Source organism: Dama dama, chromosome 5 (assembly GCF_033118175.1).
Source record: "Dama dama isolate Ldn47 chromosome 5, ASM3311817v1, whole genome shotgun sequence".
Taxonomy (NCBI): domain Eukaryota; kingdom Metazoa; phylum Chordata; class Mammalia; order Artiodactyla; family Cervidae; genus Dama; species Dama dama.
In genome coordinates this window covers 122,821,155-122,838,724 of record NC_083685.1, presented here as the reverse complement: position 1 = coordinate 122,838,724, position 17,570 = coordinate 122,821,155, and the positions used below count along the sequence as shown (strand labels likewise).

Sequence of the window (17,570 nt, the reverse complement as noted above, 5' to 3'; positions counted from 1 at the left end):
CACCCTGTACCGATCGGCTGTGTGCGTGCTCGGGCTCTCAGTCGTGTCCGACTCTTTGTGACCCCCATGGACTGTAGCCCATCAGGCTCCGAAGTCCATAGGATTCCACGGCAAGGATACTGGAGTGGGTTGCCCTTTCCTTCTCCAGGGGATCTTCCTGACCTGTGGGCAGGTGATGCCTAAAACGGGACCTTCCTCTCCACCCCCTGGGAGTCAGAGAGCGGGAAGACACCGTCTGCTCCTTACAGAGGTCCTGGCCGGCTAGCCCCTCTCACCCAGGCTTTGTCTGCCATCCCCGCCTCCCCTAGCCCCTCTGGGTTGACCCAGTCCTCCACAGCCGCTCTCCTGGGCCTTGCCCCCACCCCGCACCTGAACAAGGCCTTTAGGTTCTCTGGCAGCTCCGTGCGCCCGGCGTACCCCGGGTTCATGGTGATGAAGATGCCGACGGTGGGGATGAGACTTATCATCTCTCCCAGGAAATTAAACGTTTTCTTCTTGGCCCGAATGGCATCTTGGACACATTTTACCTAAACGGTTGGTACATAAATGGGTTCATGCGGGAACAGCGAACTTCGGTGGGCTGGATGGAGCTTCGTTTGCGCTAAGGCATGTGAGTGGCTGTGGATTTGCAGAGGACTGCCCTGATTTTTTAAAATTAAACTTTGATAGAATTGTAGATTCACGTGCAGTTGTAATAAAGACCAGAGGGGATCCCGTGGGTCCCTCCCCAGCGCCCCCCAGTGGTGACCGCCCTGCAGCATCACCACCAGGACAGCGACGCGGAGATGATGGACATTTCCGTGACCTCAGGTGGAGTCGTCCTCGACAGCCACCCCCACCGCTCTGCCACCCCACTCTCCCCTGACCCCCTGCAACCAGTCATCTGCACCCATTTCTGTGATTCTCTCTTTCATGAACCTTAGTAAGTAGGATGGTACAGTATGTCATCTCAGACGGGCTTTGGTCACTCAGCAAGACGCCCGGGGGGTTCCTCCAGGTCGAGGCTAATCCTCGTTATCGAGTGACGTTCCGCCCCCTAGCCATTTTGTGTGTCTGTTCCTGCTCCAGCAGTGACCCGTGGGAGGGCTGATTGGTAGCCATCCCCACAACAGACACCCAGCATGAGGTGAAATCTGAATTCTGGGACCATTAGCTTTGACCCCTGGAGCCCGCTGAGCAGCCGCAAACCTCCAAACCACCACTGGAGGGCGCCCTGTACCCACAATTAAGACCTGCTCTGAGTCTGGGGCTCCCAAGCAAAGCCCTGGACTTTCCTGCCAGAGTGGTCTGCAGTGAGTACAGCTCACACCCCAACAGGGCGGGCCTTGGAGATGGGACCCCTCCTCCGCACCACGTGGAGCCTCTCCTGATGTTCTGTTCCAGTTCTTGCTCCTCCACTTCAGTTCACAGAGCTCCGCATAATTTTCCTGGGGTCTGTGCACTGACTTTGGAGGTTGCGGGGAGCGGGGTCCCCAAGGCAGCAGTCAGCACTGCCAGTGAGTCCAGGGGGTGCTGACTGCCCCCATCTTCCCTTTGCCTTACTGGCCTCTGGTCCCAGGGCTTGGGGATACTTCTGTGTCTACATTAAGAGGGAAACAGCAGTGGAGGAGGCCAGCTACCCACACTTACCCCTAATCCTGCCAGCAAACCCATTCTAGAGATTGGACAATGGAGGCGTGGAGAGTTTAAATAGAGCCCAGAACTAGGCAGCCCTGCACTCCATCATGGGTATTCCCCAAATACCTGGGCACGCTTCCTCCTTTCCTCCCAGCACGCTTGTCTGATTGACAAGCTCCTATGCATTCTTCAATGCCCAGCTCCACTGGGAACTGAAACAAAGCCCTCTGTCCTGGACCCTAGGCAAAACTGATGATCCCCTCGTCTCTATTTGGTGACAAGTGTGCGGCTGTGTCTGACCCTTCTTTGTGCCCCAGCAGACTGCGGGCCCCCGAAGGACAGGGCTGGGGTCCCGCTGACCTCTGTGCCACACCCCCACTCAGGCTGACCTGACCCTACCGGAAGGCTGATGAGCCCCGAGGCGGGAGGGCAGGAGGTTCCCAAAGGTGACCCAGAGGCCGCACGGGGGTCCTACCTGTACGGCGATCACAGACAAGACCTCCACCGAGATCCGATTAAACTCGTCGAAGCAGCCCCAGGCTCCGGTCTGGGCCAGGCCCTTGTAGATATTTCCGCAGGACTAGAAAAGGTGACAGGAGAGAAGTGAGCATTGGAGAGTCCTGCCAGGGGCCTCCACTCGCCCTGTCAGCTCCTGCCCAGCCTGGGGGTCAGGCTTGGGAACTTTGGGGCCCCTGGGAGGCTAGAGGCAGGTCGCCCACTCCCTGGAAGAGTCAGCGCTACATGGGGCCGGGTGCCAGGAAGAGCCCAGATCCTTCCCGGACTGAAGGCTTTGCCTGGACTCAGATAAGGCCGTTTGTGTAAAATTCACCCTGGCATTTTCCACTAGCACACAAGGATGGGGCCTTCCCTCTAAGGCGGAGGGGACAGACTCAGGCCCCGGAAGGATAAATGGGGTGATTCTTCAGTGTTTATACACAGGATTCCTTCTAGGAGGATCCAACTTCAGATTTCACTTCTCTGAAACCCAGGAGGTTGGTGTGGGCTGTGTCCTTGACAGTCAGAGGGGGCAGCTGTCTCCACCCTCAACCTCAAGATGGGGTCCCCTAGACTGTGGGGATCCCGTTGGGATGGGGTAGGGCATGCTCATGACTTCAATGCCCCCCAACCCTTCCTACCAGAGGCTGTTTGACTTGACCTCCACGGTCTTTTTTTCTGGGCCCTTTAAGAACTGTGGCTGTGCCGCAAAGCCTCTAGTGACTGAGGACCTGGCCCCTCCCCTGGGGCCAACCCCACCCCTCTGCCCCCTCGAAGGCTCTCACTCTCTCTGGTGCCCCCAGTTGCTGGGACAAGCTTGGGGTGTAGGTTGGGAGGGGTTGCCTCCCTAGTGGGGCAGAATGTTTGGGGGCGAGTCTTGTCCACCCTGGGATCCTCTACCAGACATGCTGGTCATGCCCAAGAGGCCAGCCAGCAGTGTCCACACGTCCAGTGGTCACTTGGGGAGTGCTGGCTGCGGCCGCCTGGGGGAGGGGAATTCAGGGCCCCCTGGACATGGGATGTGTACCTTGTAGTCCATCTGCTCGGAGCAGTTGAAGACGTAGACCATGGTGCCCAGGGCTCTGCCCAGGTCCTTGGTCGTCTCTGTCTTGCCGGTCCCGGCGGGGCCAGCGGGAGCTCCGCCCATGATCAGATGGAGGGACTGGGTCAAGGTTATGTAGCATCTGTAAGGGAGCTCCAATCACCCTGTGGGCAGCAAACCCAGGGCTGCCCGCTTTCTTTTACCGTGGGTCAGTGACACGCCTTGAGCCCCAAGCTGGCACCAAAGGGAGCTCAAAGGGGCAAAGGAGGACTTGTGATGTCACCAAGGAGCAGACGCCGTCCTGCTAGAGTAGACACTACGTGAGGGCTGAACCAGCCACGGCATTGGGTGCGGGGCAGGCACTGCCCGTCCAATGTAACAGCTACATCGCAGGTGCTGAGGATCTGCCCTGAGCAGCCACTGGTCTGAGTGCTTTTTGGTGTTACATGATTCACTTGACCCTCAACAAGCTGCGGAGGATTTATAAAACATCGTCCCCATTTTGTAGGCCCTCAGAGAGGCTAAGCAACACCCCTAAGGCCACACAGCCGAGGTCAGAGTGAGGGAATTAAGGTCTGGGCTCCCAAGGCTGGGTGCCTGGCAGGCGGCAGAACTGAACCTGAATGCAGGTCCCCCAACCCAAAAGCCCAGATCCGTCAGCCTCAGCAGGGGACATTTGGGTCTGACGGTGCAAGGACACGTGGGGAAGAGCCCAGAGAAAGGGTGTGATTCCCTCCCCCGCATTGTTCACTGCCCGGCGGGAAGGCGGCAGGGGTCCTCACCTGTCCGTGAGCGGGGTGATGACCAGCCGTGGCGTGTTGCCCAGGTACTCATATGAGTACTGGATCTGGGCGTCGCAGATGTTGGCAAAGCAGTGCTTCCTCTCCTCATCCCAGCGGTGCCGCAGCTGGGACTGCCAGGTGAAGGCCTGGGAGCTCTCCACCTGCGGGGGGAGCAGGCTGCCTTGCCTCCAAGCGGTCCCTGACCCCGGGGTGCTCCCGGCTCCCCGCTCCTCCCGAGGAGCCCCCGTCAAGCCTAACACCACCTTTCCATTGCCGAACCAGGGGCACTTCTGATTGGGCTGCTCGTCCAGTGGCTTACTAGGGGCGAGACTGAGGGGTGAAGGAGGGGGTAGCCGCTGCCTGGAGTAGTGTCATCCCCCGCCCCACTGAGGAAGCAGCAGTAACTGGGGCGGGGGATGTGGGCTGCAGTCCTGAGCCCCAGGCTCCCACCCCAGTTCCTGGCCCCTCCTGGCACCCATGCCTTGGCGGTGATCATCTTGGCCACCACGTCCCGGGCGTGGACGTCGATGGTACAGATGGTCATGATCTTCATTCTGTCTCCCGCGTTGAGGTTTCCAATGAGCAGGGTGATGAGTGCGTTCAGCTGGCTGATCTGTGGGAGCAGACATGCCTCCCTTGGACACGGCTCCAGCGGTGGCCTCAGGGGTGGCCTCCGGGCTGGGCGAGTCCGTCTGGGCACTCGGGGACTGCCCCTCCCCCATGGATTATCAAGGAGTCACTAAAAATGGTGTAGATGAAGATCTGAGGCCGTGAAAGATGGCAGATAGTAAGTGAAAATAGGATTTTAAAGCTACTTAGATAGTTACATATTTTTGCCTGGGAATTGATAATATGTACCCTAGAAGGTTAGCTAAGAATCTGTTGACAGGTTTATATCTTTCCTTTTAAACATTATTTTTGGTTTCTGAATTTCTAACCAAGAATCTCTCAAAAAATCAAATCGAAATAGAGAATTAAAGCCATGTATTTCTAAAGTGGTTACTCTTGGGCAGAACAACTGTTGCCAATATTTGGCTGCTTTTGACTCAGAGAAAAGGCAGTGGCACAAGGGAGGACCTCACAGAGCAAGGTGCTTCAGATGGACATGGGGCGGGGGCCACACCTGCTTCTTGTTGTAATCTTTGATGGCATTTTCGTAGCCTTCCTCCAGCCTGGCAAATGCCAAGCCCACCTCGGTGGTCCACCAGATTTGGGTGCACGTGAGCGCGATCTGAAAACAGAGGTGGGGCCCCAGTACCCCGCCACGTGAGCACCTTTTTCTGTCCGATGGAAGAGTTCACACCAGTTAAGGTGGCTCTTGGCCACCAGACTGGGGCTAACCCAGGACGGGTAAGCCCCATCCACCCCTCCCTGCATCTCAGAGAGGCCCCATCCACCCAGCTCTGACCTGGGCGGGGTAGTCAAAGATCCACTGCTCCCTTGGCTTCTCCTCATAGGTCACCACGGCTTCGGGGATCTCGTGGCGGAGCGTGGCACACATCCTGTCCAGCACGCGGTTCAGCCAGACCTCCACCTGGAGACGGAGCCACGGGGGCCAGAGAGGGTGAGCATGTCTCATCCGACAACTTGCTCTGACGTTTACGAAATAAATTACCACTTGTCCTCATCCTTATCATCACCCCAGAGGGTAGAAATGCCCAGGTTTTCTGAGCAATAAGAATGCCCTGCTGGAAAAATATGTTCAGCAAGCCCAGCTGTACCTGCAAAACTAGTTGCATTGGGCGTTCGTGTGCATACACTCTGTCTAAACACAGAAGGGGGAGGGAACAAGAGAAAAAGCTACAGAAGACGGTCTATGTCTGAGCCCACGAAGTGGTGCTGGTATCCTGGGACCGGGATCTGTCCCCTGGGCCCTGCTGCCCCGTGTCCCAGGCGGATTCTGACCAGCAGAGCCCCACCTGTCCCCAAGTGCATTCTCTCAGGGTCTGAGATTGTCATGCAGACAAACTGGCCAATGAGCCTTGCGTGTATTTTGAAATACAAACCTGCAACTAACAGCCACCAGGGGGAAAATACCCGAATGAGATAATCAGGTTGGTTTTTCTTTTAAGCTACTGACAGAAGCACAGTGCAGGCAGAGCTCACTGTCATTCAATGGTTATGTCTGTAAGTGGTTAAGTGTGGGAAGCGTCCGAACAAACTGATGAATGGATCCTGCTGACCTTGTCCAGCCAGGCACTCCAAATTCAAATTGTTGGTGCTTGAGTTTTCTCGCATGAGATTTTTAATCCTCCAAGCCAATTTACCTCCAAATTACATTTTGCTTAGGCAGAATGTAAGAATTGATTTGGATGCTTGAATAATACTTGGGCAAAGAGATGGGGGAGAGGGCAGCCACGAAGCTTGCCGTCAGCAGGAGAGAGCAGCCTCTTGGGCTGGGGAGGTGGGACAAGGGGCTGGGCTGCCCAGGGTGAGGGGAGCCCTCTGCTAAATATGGAAGCTGTAAAGCCCATCGTGCTGAACAGGGATGAGAACTCGGCAGGTGTGCATGGCACCCTCCAAAGTGGTCCCCTTGGCATTAATAATAAAAAAATGATAAAGATTTAAGGGCATTAATAAATCTGTTCTCTCCCTCCCTTTTTCCCCCTTCCTTTCTCAGGTCACCTCAGACTGCATAGGTAAGGCTGTGCAGGGACTCCTATAAAGATGTCCCTTAAGCATTTGTTCTGAGAGGCCAAGGGAAGAGGAGAGAGGGTCGGTCATGGGCTGCTGCTGACACAGCCCGTCTGTGGCCATGCGGCCCCGGCCACGAGGCCCCGCCATGCCGGAGGGCAGTGCTCTGCGCGTTCCGCAGCGGCGGCTCGCACCTGCCCCGAGAGGTCGCACTCCTGGTCAAAGTCCACATATTCGTCCTCCTTGCTGTACATGCCCAGGCCGAACTTGAGCGGCTTCCCGCTGGCGTCCAGGTGGAACTTCAGTTTACACAGGCTGTCGAAGAGCTTGGACAGGTGGCGGCTCACCTGGATATCGGGGTCGGAGTGGGAGGACGTTGGATTTTGCAACCCAGGGGTTCGCAGGCAGATGCCCGTGGCCTGGGTCTCCCTCAGGCAGTCTTAAGCATCATTTTTTTTTTTTTTTTTTGACTTATGCTCCCCCCTGACCCCCTTGCCTCTGGGATGCTGATTAAACACATTTCACCAACACAGGAAACGGCAAACACTGCTCGGTCAGAACGTTCTGAATGTCTTTTTCTTCTCTTCCCTGAGAAGGTTCTGTCCCGGGGGGCTCAGGGCCTATGCCCCTAAGTCAGTTGCTCAGAACCTAAATCGTGGGCAGTCCTGGGGCTCCCATACCATGCATCTGCAACCCCATGATTAAAATAAAATATGGTCCCCTCCCTTTGCCCGGATGCTCACCCTTCTCTCTTTTAGAAGAGGAGCCTCGCGGGAACTTTTCCTCCCAGTGTTTGGGGTTTAGTAGGATGAGCAGCTTGTGTCTTAGAAATGGGCATCTCACCCATTTTCCAGAGCACTAGGATGGAGCCCAGGGTAGGAAGGGTTGGCTCTGAGAACGGTCCTGGGTCCTTCTGTCACGGCCCAGCCCCTGGGCGGTTTCTGGTGTGGACCACCTCTTGGACACTCCTCCAACGTCCTGAGGCCCCCCGGACATGGAGCCTGGCACCCCTTTGGACCATCGGGGCCCACCTACCTCCACAGGGTCATTTCCGTTGGAGAGAATGTCCAAGAGGTCAGCTGAAGAGACAAAGTAGAACCTGGGGAAAGCCAATCTTTTCGTCTCTAAATATTCAGCCAAGGCCTTTTCGCACACAGCCAACCTGGGGGCAGGGAATGAGGCTGCTGAGTCCTGCTCAACAGAAGGTCTCTTCCAGCCCATCCTTCCACGCGCTGGATGGATGACCCTGGAGACACCCAGGCTGTTCACAGCCCCGGTTTGATTCAAATCTTCCAAGCGGACACGCTCATTCTCAGCCAGCCCCTGCACTTGTGGATATCCCCAGGCAGGAGGGGCTACAGTTTAATAATCTCTGCCATCGCGGCTTCCTCTGAGGCTGAAGGCAGGCTCTGTGGCTAGGGTGGCAGGAAGTGGCAGGTAATTCCAGGGAGGGGATGTGTTAACCCACAACCTGGGGGTTTCCTGGCCTGGCCAGCGGGGTGGGGGGGAGGCGCATGACTTGGGTTTCTACCACAGTGAAGCCCCTCGTCTGGACAGGTATGGGGCCCACCTCTTCTTCAGGTCCTCAAGTTTGTCATAGAGGCCAGGTTTGTTGGTGGCTTCGACCACATTGGGTGTTTTCACCGCATCTTCCATCAGGGCCTGGGAGGAGAAAGGGAGCGCCATGGCATCACGAGCCCTGTTTGCACCAAGGGAGCCATGTCCGAAAGTGCCCAGGCAGGAGCCAGAGAGCTGTGCTCACCTTGAACTCCAGGTCGATGTCATCGAAGCTCCTGGAATCCTCTGGCAGTTGGGCGCGGATGTCTTCAGAACCAATGAAGATGCTCTCTAGGTGGCTCCAGGTCCTCTGGACCTCGAACCAGATGGAGATGACCGAGTCCGCCGTGGACAGCTTCTGCTGCCAGCTGGTCACCTCCTTTAGGAAGTGGGACAGGTACTTGGACATCATAAGGTTCTGCAGCTGCACCTGGTTGTCCTCCAGCGTCTCCACCAGCACCTCGTCTGACTTGAGCATCATGGTGCCCGTCCGTGGGTGCGGCTCGTGCTCAAACTCCATGGTGGACCAGGTGCTGTCCAGGGCTTTCAGCACCTTTTGGAGGAGCAGAAACCAGGTCAGCGAGAGTCTGGCACGAATCACTAAAGAGGACCCAGAGTTTCCTGGAACATGGAAGGAGGCCCTGCTCTCCGAAAGCCAAAATGTTCATGCCAACATTATTCACAATGGCCAACAGATGGAGACAACCCAAATGGCCCTCAGTGGATGAATGGAATGACAAAATGTGGAGTATGCATATAATGAAGTGTTATTTGGCTATAAAAAAGAATGAAGTATGGACACAAGCTATAACACGAAGGAAACTTAAAAACATGCTCAGTGAAAGAAGTCAGACACAAAAGCCCATATAGTATATGATTACGTGTATATGAAATGTACAGAAAAGGCAAACCTATAGAAGATAAGAAGCAGTAGGTTAGAGCTGGGATGGGTGGAGGTGTGAGACGATGGGGAGATATTAGCTAAAGGGTCTGGGTTTCATCCCTTTTTGAGGAGATGAAAATGTCCTAAAATTGACTAATTCTAATATGTGATGGCTGCACATTCCTGTAAATATGCTAAATGCCATTGAATTGCATACTTTAAATGGGTGAATGGGTATGTGATTTATAGCTCAATAAAGCTGTTAAAAAAAGAAAGCAAGCCCAACGGTGACCATTCAAACTCAAAAAAACAGATGAGGAGAGAGGTTTGAATTGCAAAGGAATCCTCCAGCATTTTCACATGTCCTGGAATGGCCCTAGGTACCAGCTGATGGCCAGCCCTCCTGACCACTGGCCACCCTGCTCTGGCCCCATTCAGCTTCTCAGAAGGCAGAGGCTGAGGCAGGATGGACCACAAACAAGGGTGCTTCATGGAAAGAGTTCAGTCAGGCGTTAACTGGGGCTACATTAGTTTCAACCATACATTAACACATTCAACAGGCGTCAGGCTGGTGGGTCGGTTTCAGCAGCATCCCATATAAAGCGCACTTCACTGTCAACAAAGGATACCTTTTCCATCCCAGACTCCTTCACAGCCTTGTCGACAATGTTTCGGACCTCGTCCTCGTATTTGTGTAGGTTCAGCTGGAGTAAATCTGCCAGGGTGGTCTCATCTGACATTTCAAATTTCACCTGCAGAGGAAAAAAATGGGCACATTTCACATTCGGTTACATGTTCTCCAGTTGAAGGACACCTTTGCCCTTCATGTAGAGGCTGGCGAGGAACCTAGGCCATGAAGCGGGTGTTGGGAGCTCTGGGACTCAGGCAGACACTCCTCCAGGCCCCGCCTCCCTGTAAAGCTGGTAGCAACAGAGCCCACCAGTATTTGGTTGAAGAGTGTCCCCCCAGACTCATGTCCATCTGAACTTCAGAATGTGACTTTACTCAGAAATAGCGTCTTTGCAGCTGTTAAGGATCTTGAGATGAAATCATCTCGGGTCAGCTGCACAGAACCTAAACCTGATGGCTGGTGTTTTCATCACCGAAAGGAGAGGGAGGTTTGAAATGCAGAGGAGGCCATGTGGCCGCGGAGGCAAGGATGCGTCAGATGCGGCCAGAAGCCAAGGGCTGCCTGGGACCACCGGAAGCTGGGAGAGGCAGGAGAGTGTCTTCCCCTAGATGTTGGAGGGATCATGGCTCTGTTGACTCCTTGACTTCAGGTTTCTGGCCTCCAGGGCCACAGAAGAATACATTTCTGTGGTTTCAAGACCCCCATCATGTGGGGCTTTGTGACCGCAGCTGCAGGACCCTATCCATCTGGGGTAGCTGCCATGTTAGTAACAGGTGTGGCTGAGTCACAGGTACTGTTACTCTGGTAACAATACCAGGTATTTGCATGAGGTCACCCAGTCTTCAAATCTTTCTCACTGTCACACAGACATTTCCAAGCCTGAATTCCAAGCCTGCCACAAAAACTGGTTTGACCAACTGATGGAATTGAGTGTTTCTCAATCACAGTTGGGAAAATACCTGCCCAGGTCTCAACAAGTCCTCAGTGATGCCCAGTTTCTGGGATGTTTCTGTTGTTTGTTGATCACTGCCTGGAGGTCTCTCCCAGGCCCTGGATGGGAGCCTGCTGGCCAGTGGCCTCAGTACTCGAGACAATCCCTTCTGCTCGCCTGTTTCTCTCCTCCCCTCCCCAAGGCCCAGGCCACACCCCACGTGCTCCTGTATGCTGATCCCATGCTTCCCTAACCGGGGAGGTGGCTGCCTTCTCTGCACCCCTAGAACTGCCGCTGAGCACCCCACTCGGCCTCCCAAACACCATGGCCTGTGCTGTCTTTCTTCCTCTACTGCCCTGAGAGCAGGGCCCGTGTCCTCAATCTCTCTGCTTCCTTGACATCTACCGGGGGCCTCTGCAGAGTAGCCGTTCCACAGAGTTTTGTTCAACGTTTGCTGACAGTGGGGATGGTCCTATTTGCCTTCGGTGAGTGTCAAGGCCAGTGCCCCTCCCACTCCCCACTGGGGACCATCTCTGGGAAAATTTCGACACTAGGACCCTGTGTTCCTGGGGTACATGGGCGACCCAGGACTGTTCCTCCACCCCAAACTTCCTGAGCCCCTTGGACATTCACCGTTCATGCTACAACCAGTACTGGCTGCATAATTTGCAGGACCTGGTGCAAAATGAAAATGATTGTATCCCATGTGAAAAAGTTATTAATTAAGGAAATCAAGATGGTGACAGCAGAGCCTCTAACCCAGCTTGGGGCCACCCTGAGCCTGGAGCCCTGTGTGACATCCTGAGGTGCGCATGCGTGAAGCCAGCTTTACCAGCGTCAGCCCCTCACTCCCGCAGCAAGTTCCCGAGGAGCATTGCCCTCTGCCCCTGCGTCAGTGTGGTACCTGGGTGGCCTGCATGAGCTGCTGCCAGTGGCGGTCCCGGATGGCGGGGTTCTGCAGCTCGCTCACGGCACGCAGGGATGTGATCATGTTCTTCACGGTGTTGTCCAGCCCCACGAAGGCATCCCAGCTCTTCATCTCCTTGTCCAGGGACCTCACGTCCTTGGCGAACTTCTTACAGTCTATGTCCATCTGCTCCACGTTGATGCTCTTCCACTTGGTGGTCTTCCAGGCATCGATGCTGGTGTTGACCTGAGTTGGAAAAATGCCCACTGACTCCTCTGCTAGGGACGGTTCAGGAAGGCACCCATGCCACCTTCCTGCCATTGCTCTTGGATGGAAAAATCCAATGAGGAGTCTCCAGCACCAAGGATAGAGCTTGGTAAAGTGAGCGGATGTGGGAGGGCGGGGGGGGCAAGAAAAACCTCAGTTCTACCACGACAGATTTGGCTTAAAAGTCAGCAGTTAAGGGAGATTTTTAGCAAAACAGGGCTTTTTCACTGCTCACCAGGATCTTGTTCTGTCCCATGTCTTGGTGAGGCCACGAAAGTCACCCTAACCAATGGAATGTGGATGACACCTGTCACTTGGGGGCAGAGGCACTGAGTTGCCAACGCTGGACCCACAAGTCCCTTCTACCTGCCTTGGCAGCTGTGGAGGGTTTGCCTGGAACTGGAGTGTGGACTTCGCATGAACGAAAAATATGTGTCTGTGGTTAACTACACAGAGGTTTTTTTTGTGTTTTTTTTTTTTTAGAGGTGTTGTTTTTTAGGGCTGTTTGTTACTGCAGCGTAACCTAGCTTACTTGTTGTTGTTTAATCACTAAGTCTTGTCTGACTCTTTGCAACCCCAAAAGACTATAGCCCGCCAGGCTCCTCTGTCCATGCAGTCTCCCAGGCAAGAATACTGGAGTGGGTTGCCATTTCCTTCTCCAGGGGATCTCTCCAACCCAGGGACCGAACCCAGGTCTCCCCTCATTGGCAGGCAGATTCTTTACTGCTGGGTCACCAGGGAAGCCCAACCTAGCTTACACCGACAAAGACACACCAGAAGAAATTCCGCTCATGACAGGATGGAACAAGACACAGACGGTACTGGGGGACCACCCTACCAAGAGTGGAGGCGGAAACCCGAGGAGCTGCGGTCTTAAATTCGGGGTGGGCTGAGAATGGCTTTGGAGTTGGATGGGAGTCCTGGAGGGGGTCAGAGGTTGCCGACAGAGGCTTGGGGCAGAATGGCCTGGTCTTGATAGATGTTCTTGTCGGACAATGACCAACAGCTGGGGCGTTGACAAGGGACTGACTCTGCAAATCCCGAGACTTGAAGCATTAATCCCCACAGAAATCGATGGCCCTTTCTGGTCTTAAGTTTAAGCTGCTTCTGTATCCTGTTATCGTAAAAGCACCCTGGCTCGTTTGTTTTGTCAATTTCTCTTGCAACACCCTGACCGGAAATGCTTATCGTTATCTCCTGGGAAAAGTAACCTGCATTCCTGTGTCTGTGCTCAGTGTTATTTATCAAGGGACAGTGCCGCTTCCTGAGTTGACTTCACTTATTGTTCAGTCCTTGCCTGGAGAATCCCAGGGACAGAGGAGCCTGGCGGGCTGTCAGCCAGAGTTGGACATGACTGAAACAACTTAGCAGCAGCATCGTTCAGTCAGATCACTCGAGCACAAGAGACTTGAATTCTGTGAGTTGCCAAAAAAAAAAAAAGTATCGAGAGGCTTTGATGGATTCTCTCCCTTTAGCGGTGGTTGTGATGGAGCCTGTGGCTCCAAAGATTCTCTCCCACTCCGCCCTCTATGAGAGATAGATAGATTCAGCATGGTCAGGATACAGACACTTACATTATCTTACTAAGATGTAATCTAAAAAACAAGATACCTGACAAGACAGGGCCTGCTTCTGGGCAGGGACGAAAAATACTGCTGCCAGGAGGAGAATCCTCCCCAGATGAGCTCACAGAATAGATTCAAGTCTATGTGTAGTCTGAGAGTTTTCTATCTGAAGAGAGGAGGATTTGACAGATTCTGAAGTTCATTCAAGTGCACAAAGGAGAAGAACTAACACAGACTTAGAGAAGGAACTTAAGGTCACGGTGGGTGGGGAGGGAGGGATGCGTTGGAAGTTTCGGGTTGACAGGCACACACTGCTGTATTTAAGGTAGATAACCAGGGAATTCCCTGGTGGCCCAGTGGTTGGGACACCACGCTTCCACTGCAGGGGGCATGGGTTCGATCCCTGGTCAGGGAACTAAGATCCTGCATGCCACACAGTGCAGCCAAGAGATTAAAAAAATTAAAATCAAGGCATTATCTATTAAAAAAAAAAAAGACAACCAATAGCGACCTCCTGGGAACTCAATACTCTATAATAACCTAAATGGGAAAAGAATTTAAAAAGGAGCAGATACATGTATATGCATAACTGAATCACTTTGCCCGACACCTGAGACACAGCATTGTTAACCAGCTATACTCCAATAAGAGCTTCGTAGGTGGCACAGTGGTGAAGAACCCTCCTGCCAATGCAGGAGATCCAAGTTCAATCCTTGGGTCGGGAAGATCCCCTGAAGGATGAAATGGCAACCCACTCCAGTAGTCTTGCCTGGAGAATCCCATGGATGGAGGAGCCTGGTGGGCTACAGTCCATGGGGTCGCAAAGAGTCAGATATGACTGAAGTAACTTAGCACGCATGCACACATACTGCCATAAAATAAAAAATAAAAAAAAAGAGAAGAACTAAAATATCTTTGGAAATAGAGGAGCCAAGAGGCAAGACCATGGGGAACTAACGCATGCCCATATGCTGTGGACAGTGCCTTGACCCTGGGGTGGAGAGTGAGGCTTCCTACTCTTGTGTTTGAGAAGAGGGGCTGCCTCCACCAACCATCAGAGGTGGGTGTCATATGGTGGGGGGATAATGGGAGCTGCCCCCTCTTGGTGCTGGGATGCTGCCCGTGGACCCCCTCCCACCTCCCCCTCCCTCCCCCTGCCCCACCCTCAACACCCCCCCCCACCCCCCCAGCAAGATGGCCCCTCACCATGATGATCATGTCCCAGAGCTCCTTCAGCAGGCGGACCTCTTTGTGACAAGCCTTGAGCTGCTTGTAGTCCGGGACGCTGACCTCGAACAGGCTGCCAGACTTGCACAGCGCCTCCATGATGCTCTCCATGGCTGCGATGCTCTTTTGTTGCTGCGGGCATGAGAGGAAGCCAGTGAGTGGGGTGCCCACGCTCAGCGGAGCCTTCCCCGTCTGCCCCCACCCCGTCCCGTCCCAGTGACCCTCAGAGCCATTGGCCCACTGTACTCTGACCCCACGCACACAGGAAGGCATCAAACTTTCTAGCCGGGGGAGCAGCGCCCTCTCCATCCATCCCCCCAGCCACCCCCGGCTTCTCTGATGGGGCCTGGAGGGGAGGCCCCATAGGATGGCTGAGCTTGCATGTCTGTGCACACACACACGCATGCACCCGCACGCACACACACACACACTCACACACGTGTGCTCGGCCCCGAGGCTGGTCCCATCGAGGCTGTGTTTCTGGACTCACGAGAATGACAACTTGAGAAAAGATGGGTCCCCAGAGTTACCACCCCATCTCCTCCTTGAGCAAAAATACCTTATTGAGGGACTTGTAGGGGTCAGGGTCACTGAAGCTGAACGGGGCTTCTTGCCTGAACTTTTCTCTGAACTCGTGCTGCTTGAGCTGCGGGAGGACCACGTGAGACGCTCAGGCTCCCGGCCCAGGGCCCGGCCGTGGTGGGTGCTGCGCCCCGGCCCGCCCCCCAGGCCACGGTACCTCGAACTGCTGGCACTTCCGCCTCAGGATGCTGACCTCGTTGGCCTGCAGGGGCGACACGTTCTGCTTCACCTGGATGGCCAGCTTCTTGGTGTTCGTCCACTGTTCCGGCAGCTCCTGTGCAGGCAGAGGCCAAGGACCACTCCCTTCTCTGCTCTTTTTAAAAACCTTCTAGTGTGAGATCACTACGGACTCATGGGGAGATGCAAAAATATCACAGGGAGGGACTTCCCTGGTGGTCCAGTGGCTAAGACTCTGCGATCCCAAGGCAGGGTGCCTGGGCTCAATCCTTGGTCAGGGAACTAGATCCCACATGCCACAACCAAAGATGCTGGGTGCTGCAGCTAAGACCCAGTGCAGCCAAATAAACCAATAAATAAGTATTGGGAAAAAAGGTAGCACAGAGTCCTGGGTGCTTCCTCACAGCCTTCCGCAGTGCTGGCATCTTATACAATTAAGTCTCGATAGCCGAGCTAGCATCGGACCCTGGGGTGTTTCTGTTAACAGATGACGGAACTTGTCGGTTTTTACCCTGTTTTAAGCTCATCCACATGTGCGTGTGTTGTATGTGTGCATGTGAGTGCATGTGTTGTAGGTAGGTGTAGTCCTATGCACTTTTGTCTCATGTATAGGCTCCCATAAGCCCCACCACAATCCACACACCTCACTGTTGGTCACTGCGAGGGAACCGTCCTGCGTCAGCTCTTTGCATCAGCACCCACCCTGCCCACCCCCGCAAACCTGGGCAGCCACTAACCTGTCTTCCATTCCTGTAGTTTTGTCATTTCAAGAATGGCTTTAGCAATCAGATGCAGTTTTGTATTTTCCAAGTTCTCCACACTTGGGCAAATATTGTACTTGCCATAAAATATTTCAAAGACAAAAATCCCAGCCCCTAATCTCTTTGCCCACAGACATTGTTTCACTTTCTTCTACAATTAACTAACAGTCTTTGTTGGCAGTGGCATGGCTCAAATGTTTATCAGAATTTTTATCAGCCCACTTGCCCTGTCCACGGCCCGGAGCTCCTGGGCCTGGCCATACACACTTCAAATCCTAGTCCTTACCGAGCCCTGGGCAGGGGGAAAAGGGGCCAAACACAAGCGCTCTAAAGCAGGGCCTGGGCAGCAGGAGAGGTCACCACAGCCGCCCACACCATCCTGTCACTCCCCCTGCTGGGGGTCTTGGGCACTGGCTGGGGTCAGTGTCTCCCGGCACAGGGAGTCAGGCCTGTGTGACCAGACACAGAGTCAGGGCAGAGGAAGGGAGCAGGTAGAGGCAGCCAGGTCTGGGAGGAGACAAAGCCCAGGGGGTCCTGCAGGACCCATCTCCTGCGTCCCTCCCTCCCTCACCCACCCCCCAGCCACACACACAGCTGCATCGGCACCAACACTGACATCCTACAAATCAGCTGTAAGTGCCAGGCTTCTTCAAGTCCCTGCATCCCCTGCCATGGCCCCTCTGCCCCATGGGCATAAAGATGGCTGGGCGCCTTCTCCTCCGGGGAGCTGGTCTCTCTCTCAGCCTCGCTGCTGGCCCCTAATCTTGGCAGGACCTCTGGGGACCCCATTCTCGGTCCACTGTCCCTCATGCCCAGGCTCCCGCTGGGCTCAGGAGGAGGAGTGGGACATGAAAGCATTTCTAATCCATTGAAACGCCAACTAAACGCAGGGACTGTTCCCCTCCCACCCTTGGGAGGCAATCTCCCTGTTCCCTCATCTCTGGAGAGCCTTGTCCTCCCAGCCCACCATTCCCCGGGGATCTGAGGTCTAGAAGAAGAGGTTTGGCCCGCAGGCTCCGGGTCACAAGAGCCTGCCCTCTGACCCTGCCCCACAGGGCTCCAGCTCCCCCAACGGGGCATCCCAGGCCCATCTACCTGCAGCTTCGCATGCGTCTCCTCGGGCATCTCCTCCCCGTAGGACTTGAGCAGTTCAATGGTCTGCTTCAGGGGCTCAAACATGTTGTCCGTGGCTGTCTGCCTCTCCTTAACCTTCATCAGATGCCCCATCACTTCGACGAGGCCGTCATAATCCCCCTCCTTAACGGGCTTTGTTAAGCCCATCCTGGCAACTTTCATGAAGGCTTCCAGGTCCGCGAGGCTGGTGGGTGTGAGGCCGCATGTGATGGGTGCCCCCCTCCAGGGGAGGGTCATGTTCCTGCCTGCCTGGCACCCCATGTTTCACTAACTCAACTGGTCAGTGAGTCCTGGATAAGGTCACATCTCAAGGTGGCCTTTGTGGAGGCCTCCTGGATGGAAGAGTGAGATTACACATTCTCAGGGCTCCTGGAGACT

The 17,570-nt window shown here is 54.6% G+C and overlaps 1 protein-coding gene across 1 annotated transcript in view; it reads right to left on the bottom strand.

The window, feature by feature from the left end:
- The window catches only part of DNAH17 (dynein axonemal heavy chain 17), a 94,158-nt gene that overhangs the window by 47,799 nt on the left and 28,789 nt on the right, over nt 1–17,570 (bottom strand). Inside the window, exons 21-37 of the mRNA XM_061144656.1 lie at nt 17,154–17,376; nt 15,278–15,394; nt 15,098–15,184; nt 14,518–14,670; nt 11,477–11,725; nt 9,640–9,762; nt 8,333–8,680; nt 8,141–8,232; nt 7,606–7,732; nt 6,765–6,917; nt 5,345–5,470; nt 5,060–5,167; nt 4,418–4,549; nt 3,937–4,097; nt 3,140–3,296; nt 2,093–2,197; nt 370–527 (exon numbers count right to left, since the gene is read on the bottom strand). Coding sequence (XP_061000639.1) covers nt 370–527; nt 2,093–2,197; nt 3,140–3,296; nt 3,937–4,097; nt 4,418–4,549; nt 5,060–5,167; nt 5,345–5,470; nt 6,765–6,917; nt 7,606–7,732; nt 8,141–8,232; nt 8,333–8,680; nt 9,640–9,762; nt 11,477–11,725; nt 14,518–14,670; nt 15,098–15,184; nt 15,278–15,394; nt 17,154–17,376 — 2,619 coding nt within the window. The remainder of the gene's footprint in view (nt 1–369; nt 528–2,092; nt 2,198–3,139; nt 3,297–3,936; nt 4,098–4,417; nt 4,550–5,059; nt 5,168–5,344; nt 5,471–6,764; nt 6,918–7,605; nt 7,733–8,140; nt 8,233–8,332; nt 8,681–9,639; nt 9,763–11,476; nt 11,726–14,517; nt 14,671–15,097; nt 15,185–15,277; nt 15,395–17,153; nt 17,377–17,570) is intronic.